General features: G+C 34.6%; 2 protein-coding genes across 2 annotated transcripts; both read left to right on the forward strand.

Moving 5' to 3' along the window:
• The first annotated feature begins 589 nt into the window (after window positions 1-589).
• Window positions 590-4,053, forward strand: LOC124632520 (organic cation transporter protein-like). The gene is made up of 7 exons (XM_047167380.1): window positions 590-987; window positions 1,136-1,325; window positions 1,580-1,680; window positions 2,321-2,472; window positions 2,563-3,174; window positions 3,306-3,487; window positions 3,816-4,053. The coding sequence occupies exons 1-7, from the start codon at window positions 710-712 to the stop codon at window positions 4,017-4,019; spliced, it is 1,719 nt and encodes a 572-aa protein (XP_047023336.1). The 5' UTR covers window positions 590-709; the 3' UTR covers window positions 4,020-4,053.
• A 689-nt stretch (window positions 4,054-4,742) lies between these two features.
• Window positions 4,743-8,048, forward strand: LOC124632837 (solute carrier family 22 member 5-like). Its single transcript, XM_047167822.1, has 7 exons — window positions 4,743-5,026; window positions 5,218-5,407; window positions 5,591-5,691; window positions 6,087-6,238; window positions 6,316-6,927; window positions 7,080-7,261; window positions 7,872-8,048. Exons 1-7 carry the CDS (start codon window positions 4,743-4,745, stop codon window positions 8,046-8,048), a joined length of 1,698 nt encoding a protein of 565 aa, XP_047023778.1.
• Window positions 8,049-8,379: the final 331 nt, after the last annotated feature.

Here is an 8,379-nt window from a genome sequence, read left to right on the forward strand (position 1 = left end):
ATTTCAATAATAGTGCTAATACCAGCTGTATGAAGCATATACCAAGTTGTATTGTCTAAAGCAGCTGACAAGATGGCCTTACAAATTGCCATTTAAAATATTAATGAATACAGACAAAACAATGTTTAAACAACTGACGCAAACGCGTACAATTCTTTCCAGTTATCCTTCGTTCCACATGACTTGATTTTAAAAATACAAATATTAGAGGTTGATCGTTTAGACCATCGATAAAATCGTATGAATCGATTACAGACAATTATTTGACGAATTGTTTAAGAACAATGGTGAAGAAAGAGCTCCCTAGGTCAACGATTTAAAAGGGTTAGCAAGAGCTGAAAGCAAAAACTGTAGACTGTGTATTACGAAATCTTGCAAACATGTCTATAGGTGAAGTATGCGTATCAGAAGCTTCAAATGTGTATCTAGATTGTTTTTGCTTATTATCAAAATCCTACAAAAAGAAAAAGATACACAATATCTGCTAAAACTCACGATGAAAAATCTGTAAACACAAAGACCTGAAAAGGAACATCTGTGCGCCTAAGCAAGCCGAGAACTCGATACCAGCTGCTCATTAGTTTAACAACCACAATACACTACTCTATTCAGCATAAACACCTGCCAGAAAAACAATGTAAAGAATTAGTGTAACATTACACCTTACAAATGTAACATCTACGAACATAACTTTTATGAAAAGGAAAACATGAGATCAATAAAAGAAGTTGACAGCTCAAAAGATGATGGAAAAGTATTTGATAAAGTAAAATGTAAAGAAAAAGATCAACATAATATAGTAGAAGATAAATTTAAGGCAACAGTTGTGGTTCCAAAGAAGGATGAAGTGGATTTAGAAAGTGTGTTACGTGAATTAAAAATATACGGACGCTACCATATTTTTATGTTTTTGATTGGAGCCCTAACTTCTCTTAGTATGTGGCATAGTACAAATTATGTGTTTGCTGTTGAAAATGTTGGTTACAGGTGAGTAAATTTTCATTATTTGTCATACAATGTTGAACTTTATAGATATAGTATTGAGAAACAATTTAATCTGCCTTCGTCCCAAACATTGTCTGCTATGTGCAAATTATCAATATAATCAAGTTTCTGATACTTATCTGTTTTTTAGATGTAAATACCCAAACTGCGGTTACACAGAGCTTTCGCAATTAGAACAAAATTCAAGTCTTGACTACAAATGTCACAAATATAGACTGTATGATGACGATGGTTCTTGTGGAGAAGATAATTTCGATGTATCTAATGCAACATCTTGCGATGAATGGGTTTATGATAGACCTGACAGTTTTGTGGCTGAGGTAAGTCACGTCTACATTATTTTAGACAACAACATCAAGTCCTAAGAAATTTTCCTATGGTTTAATGAATACCTTTCATCACATAATTTATTAGCGAAATAGATCTACGGTATTGAATTCAATACGGTGGTACTTGTTATAAAGTACAAACAGAACCTAAACTGGAATGATCTGGCTATTCTAAATACTCTAAAATTATGACTACTCAGATTAATTTAAACTGTTTTCGTCATAATATGTATCTTTCTTTGCAGTTTAACCTTGGATGTGAAGACTGGAAGAGGACTCTCATTGGAACAATGCATAGCGTAGGATATATGATAGGACTGTTTCTAATCGGCCCCGCATCAGACAAGTAAGATATAGTTTCTCTTTTGTTCAGCTTAAGTTTTGTCTTTCTATGTGCATCAGTTGAACTCAACTAACTGAGTGTGTTGGGTAGTTTATTACGATAATGTTTAAGTGAAGTGAAAATAGAATGCATGATCGCAATGGAAACCAGCAATAATAACGAGTGAGAGAATTATTTTTCTCTGGGTTGTAATTTGAAGAGGCAAAATCTACCAAAAACTACAATATATTATGACAAAGAAGTTACTACAAATGATATTTTACGCTAAACAAGACATTAGCAATTTGTACCATGTCATTAGATTAGACATGCAAATTCTGTATAAGAATAAAAACCTTTGAATGATAATTTTGTGCAGTAGAGATACTTAAATGAAATCAGTTATGGGCTAAATTAAAACAAAAGTCAGTCCTCGAATTATAATACTCACTTTATTCACAATTATTTACGAGTGTGGTTTCCCAAAATCATCAAGGCCATTTATTTTAAGTTAAATAGAAGGAAGCATATTATGATGAATCCTTTATGGCTAAATGATAATCGTAGGTTTATCAATCACTATACTACAGTATGAAAATGAAGTGAATTCCTTAAAAGCTAAACCTTCTCTTATTATTGCATTTAAAATGATTATCTCTTTCAGATTTGGTAGAAAAAGCGTTATAATCTTCACATCAGTGGTCGGTGCTGCGATTGGTTTATCCAAAAGTTTGGTGTACTCCTACTGGTTATATGTCGTTCTTGAAACACTTGAACCTTTACTGGGAGACTGCTACTCCGCTACATTTACTATATGTGAGTTTAAGTCTATGGACATCTATCTGTACCTACTTACCTAATTATGAAATCAAATTAAAATGTTTTAACATTTTCATTGCTTTTCAGCTGTAGAAACTGTTACAAAAGAATATCGCCCCTTCATAATGTTTGTGCTCAACTTATTCTCAACTTTGGGAGGAATCTCTGTAGCTACCATAGCATGGCTTGCACCAAATTGGAGAATATTCGTCATAGCAATATATGCTCCTGGTCTTTTGTTCATACTTTATATATTCTGGATGGACGAAAGCCTGAGGTGGTTATTAAACAAAGGCAAGAAAGATGAAGTTGGTGACGTATTCAGGCAAGCGGCAAAAACCAACAATATAATAATAGATGAAAGCAAATTATCGAACTTGAAATGTGAAGATGACAACACAAACATAAGTTGGGCGGCTTCATTGAAAATGACCGTTTCGTCCAAAAAGCTGCTCCTAAGATTTTTATGTTGTATTTGCATGTGGTTCACTGCATTATTCAACTGCTACGCTTTGATAATCAACTCGGTATCGTTAAAAGGGAACAAGTATCTGAATTATGGGCTCACCGTACTATCTGGAATACCAGCTAGTTTTGCGATATTGTATTTGTTGACGAAATTCAGAAGAAAGAATCCGTTGGTATTTGCGTTTTTGATGACTGGCACTTGTTGTATGGCACATTCTTTAGTTCCAACAGGTAGGTGTAAATAATTTATACCAGTAAAGACATCCAAAATTTTATTGTCAAGTTTAGTAGAATTTCTTTGTTTAAAAATCCATCTATGCTTTGTAATAAATTGTTAAATATTCCTATGTATTCGGTTTCAGATTACGGCTGGCTATCCATCCTACTATATGTTTCTGGAACGTTTTTTTCATCGATATCCATGCGTATAGTTTACGTATACACGTCAGAATTGTTTCCTACCTATACAAGGAATACGATGCATGCTCTGTGTTCTGCTCTAGGAAGAGTATCAGCTATTATAGCTCCACAAACGCCTTTATTGGTAAGTATTCTTATATTAATTTTACTTTCCTCTGAAAGTTTGCAATTTTTCATGTCAGCAATTTTATTTTCAAACAGGTTTTAATTTAATCCAATTGTATCATTTGATTGTGCAATTTGATCGACGATCCTTCAATAGCATAATTCATTGATGTCTGACTAAACCATGGTATAAATATAATTACCTATTGCAATCATATTGTTGTGTGTGTGTCGACCAGTGGAAGATTCAGTGTGAAGTCTAATCCCCCATCTTGGACTCACAACCCACTGCACTGTCAGTAAGCTTAAAAAGAACTTATGTAACTTTTTTATAATTTCCTTTTCAGATGCAGTACTGGCCAGGTCTACCCTCCATGATAATGGGCATACTGTCCATACTAACAGCATGTGTTGTGACGTTACTGCCCGACACGTCGGATGAAGTATTGCCGGACAATGTCGGGCAGGCCGAGGCTGTTGGTAAGAAGGAGAAGCAAGATCTATGTCGTAAAATGGAGAAGAGAAGTTTTGATTTCTGTTCTAAATTGTAATTTTTTTGGTCACCATTAAAATGCATAAGTAATACTGTATTTTTGTATTTAAAAAAATGCCACTACCGAAAACTTCCCTAAAAGGACTTGAACACGATTCAAAAATCTCAGCATATTTCGAATACCTTATCTAGAGTATTTGAGTTCTTATGATATTTTCATTCTTTACATTACCTCATTTTGATAAATGCCTCCAAACACCAGGGTCAAAAGGTAATTATTACGAGTTAGTTGCTTATTTAAAACACTTATCGATGTAGGCGCAAGGCTCTATTTACAAACAAACATGGACAATATGGAAGAGATAATAGGGAAACACAATGATTAAACAAGAAACAATTTAATCAATGACTAAATGGTAGGCGACAACTAAAGAGCATACTATTTACTATCGTGGAATCTTCCAAAACTATCTGCCGCTAAGTCAAAAAACTCTTAAGCTATTTATAATGAGCCGCCAAAATTACTTGAATCCCACAGTAGGAAATAAATATACAATACTTACTAAAACGAACGATAACAAATCTGCAATCACGGAGAATCATCTGTGTGCACTAGCAGGTTAAGAACTCGATACCAGTTGCTTATTATTTTTGTGACCGATAACGAAAACATCCACTCTATAATATTTACACTCGCCATTAAAACAATCTGAAGGATTAGTGTAACATTACACGTCACAAATATCACATCTGCGGTCACAATTTTTAAAGAAAGGAAATAATGACATCTGAAAAAGATGTTGGACATTCAAAAGATGATGGAAAAAATCCAATTGAAGAAGCAAAATGTAAAGAACAAATCCAACAGAATGTAGCAGAAGATAAATTTAAATCCACAGACGTAGTTCCAAAAAAAGATGTAGTGGATTTAGAAAGCATGTTACGTGAATTAAAAATCTTTGGACGCTACCATATAAAATTCGTGTTCTTAGTTGGAGCTCTAACTTTTATGAGTATGTGGCATAGTACCAATTATGTTTTTGCTGTTGAGAATGTTGGTTATAGGTAAGTCCATTTCTTTTAATATTTTTGGTGTTTCACATAATGTTTTCAACTTAATTTTAAAAAATGCAGAGTAAAGTCTGTATTCACAGGCATTGAGTTTTCATTCAAAACAATGAGTGGATCCATTTTTAAAAGATTATCGGTGAGACAAGTCATTATTATTGAGATTGTGATAAAAATCTCCTTTTCAGGTGTAAATATCCAAATTGTGATTACACAGAGATTGTAAAATTAGATCAAAATTCGAGTTTTGATCATAAATGTCATAAATATGCACAACATGACGATAACGGTTTCTGTAGAGCAGAAAATTTCGATCTATTTAATGTAACTGAATGCGATGAATGGATATATGATAAACCGGACAGTTTTGTGGCTGAGGTGAGTTAACTTTCATTTGTTTCAATGTTTCATGCTGGAATGAAAGCATGAATAATTCGAAAATATCATAGATATAACTCTACCCGGAACGTTTTCAAAATTTTTTGCTTCGGAAATCCATACAACTTTTAATAAACTTACGCGATTGTTTAGAATTACATGAGTGTCTATTTTCCTCTCCAGTTTGACCTTGCATGTGAAGATTGGAAGAGGACTCTCGTGGGCACTATGCACAGTGTTGGTTACATGTTGGGACTCTTTATAGTCGGGCCTTTATCAGATAAGTATGTGTTACTCACTGTTTCTCGTAGTTTCACCCCCATCTCGTCGAAATTACTTCCCATACCCGGATGAAATGTTGTCTATTTCACCCGAGTATTAGTCTGACCTTCATCTATAATACTTTGTTACTTAACAATTATATACAGTTTACTTAAACCTTCAAGGCCATTTATTTCAAGAGCAGTAGGAAGTTTATGTTCAGCCAATTATTATCGTGAACCGTTTATGAGTTGATAATGACAGTCGTTAGTTTTCTATTAAACTCACATACACGTAGATTAGAGATAGCGACTAGCTATATATACTTTAAGATCATTGACCACTGCTTAAAACGACACTTGAGAATCTCAATAGATGAACTGGCTTAATAGTTTTAGGGATTGTTTATTTTTTCCAGATTCGGCAGAAAGAGTATAATAATCTTGACATCAGTAGCTGGTTCCCTAATTGGTTTATCTAAAAGTTGGGTGTACTCTTACTGGTTATATGTAGTCCTTGAGATGATGGAACCTTTACTCGGAGATTGCTACTCTGCTACTTTTACGTTGTGTAAGTCGTCATCTCTATGTATTTCTGTACCACTGATATGAGAAAGAATTCTAAAATAATACTTACAAATGTTTCAGCTATAGAAACTGTCACAAAGGAACATCGACCCTTTATAATATTCGTGCTCAACTTATTCACGACTTTTGGAGGAATCTGTGTAGCAATCATAGCATGGCTTGCACCAACCTGGAGAATCTTTGTGATAGTAATATATGCTCCCGGACTTTTGTTCGTTCTTTATATATTCTGGATGGACGAAAGCCTAAGATGGCTACTAAACAAAGGCAAGAAAGATGAAGTTGGTGTTGTGTTTAGGCAAGCTGCGAAGACCAATAATATCACAATAGATGAAGGCAAATTATCGAATTTGAAGTGTGAAGACAATAGCACAAATATAAGCTTGATGGCTTCATTGAAGATTACATTTTCATCCAAACAGTTGTTTCTAAGACTGTTATGCTGTATTTGTATGTGGTTCACAGCATTATTCAATTCTTACTCTTTATTAATTAACTCGGTGTCATTAAAAGGGAACAAGTATTTGAATTATGGGCTCACAATACTATCTGGAATACCAGCTAGTATAGCCATTTATTATTTACTGACGAAGTTTAAGAGAAAGAATCCATTAATATTTGCGTTTTTGCTGACTGGGACTTTTTGTATGGCTCATTCTATTGTGCCAACAGGTATGTTCGCTATATTTAAATTCTTTCTCCATTAAAACTAGACTCCTTAGCTCGTGTCTTTATGAAAGGCATTTTTACTCTTGCATTCACAAAATCCAACATAACTTCTTAATATTTTTAATGTCAAATTAAACCAATTTTGTCTTCCACAGACTACGCTTGGCTGTCCATATTGCTATACGTTTCTGGAAAGTTCTTTTCAACTATATCCATACGTATAGTTTACATTTACACATCAGAATTATTTCCCACATACACTCGGAATACAATGCATGCTCTATGCTCTGCTTTGGGAAGAATTGCAGCTATTATTGCTCCTCAAACACCATTATTAGTAAGTACTACTATAATATTTTTAATTTCATCTAATGGAGTATTATCTTAGACACCAATGACTGTGTTTCGGATGGCACGTTAAACTGTAGGTCCCGGCTGTCATTGAACATCCTTGGCAGTCGTTACGGGTAGTCAGAAGCCAGTAAGTCTGACACCAGTCTAACCAAGGGGTATCGGGTTGCCTGGGTAACTGGGTTGAGGAGGTCAGATAGGCAGTCGCTTCTTGTAAAGCACTGGTACTCAGCTGAATCCGGTTAGACTGGAAGCCGACCCCAACATAGTTTGGGAAAAAGGCTCAGAGGATGATGGAGTATTATCAAGCCTATTCTTTAAAGTACTTAATGTCTTTTGGATTACTTTTTTTTCAACACTTCCATGTTATTATTGAATGACTCACACTCTCCATGTGTTTGAACACCTGGCAGATTTTCTTTTCATAACAAGTTATTGATTTGTTACTGATACATTAGACAATTGTTCTATTATATTATGTCGCTATATGTCCTGTACACAAATCTTAATACTTATCTAGGACTTAAAACTTTTCATCATTAGAAGTCAGGACCTTTTCTTGGGTATATTTTTTTATTCTTTTCCTTTCTTCTCAGATGCAGTACTGGCCAGGTCTACCGTCCATGATAATGGGCATACTGTCCATACTAACAGCATGTGTTGTGACGTTACTGCCCGACACGTCGGATGAAGTATTGCCGGACAATGTCGGTCAGGCCGAGGCTGTTGGGAAGAAGGATAAGAACAACTTTGATTTCTGTTCTAAATTGTAAGGGTTTAAATTAACTTTTATTAAAAATACTGAAGCAGTTCTGAGTTTGACTGTATTATTGGGACAAAATGATCAAAGTAACTTATGATGTAAGAGAAACAGCTAATGAATGATGTAATAGACCAAATAGCGATCATTGGTCGATCGTTACATCCTATCGTTACAAAAATATCAATTGGTCAAAGGTGAAATGATTAGCCCACAACCACCACACTGGGCATGTGCGTTAGTAAGTATAATGTGGGACATTTTTGACCCTGTCGATGCTGCAGACTATCTCCGAACGATACACAGCTATCACAAACACCTAAAGTAAAGAAATGCCAGCATTT

The sequence above is a fragment of the Helicoverpa zea genome, chromosome 8, assembly GCF_022581195.2.
Source record: "Helicoverpa zea isolate HzStark_Cry1AcR chromosome 8, ilHelZeax1.1, whole genome shotgun sequence".
Classification (NCBI taxonomy): Eukaryota; Metazoa; Arthropoda; class Insecta; order Lepidoptera; family Noctuidae; genus Helicoverpa; species Helicoverpa zea.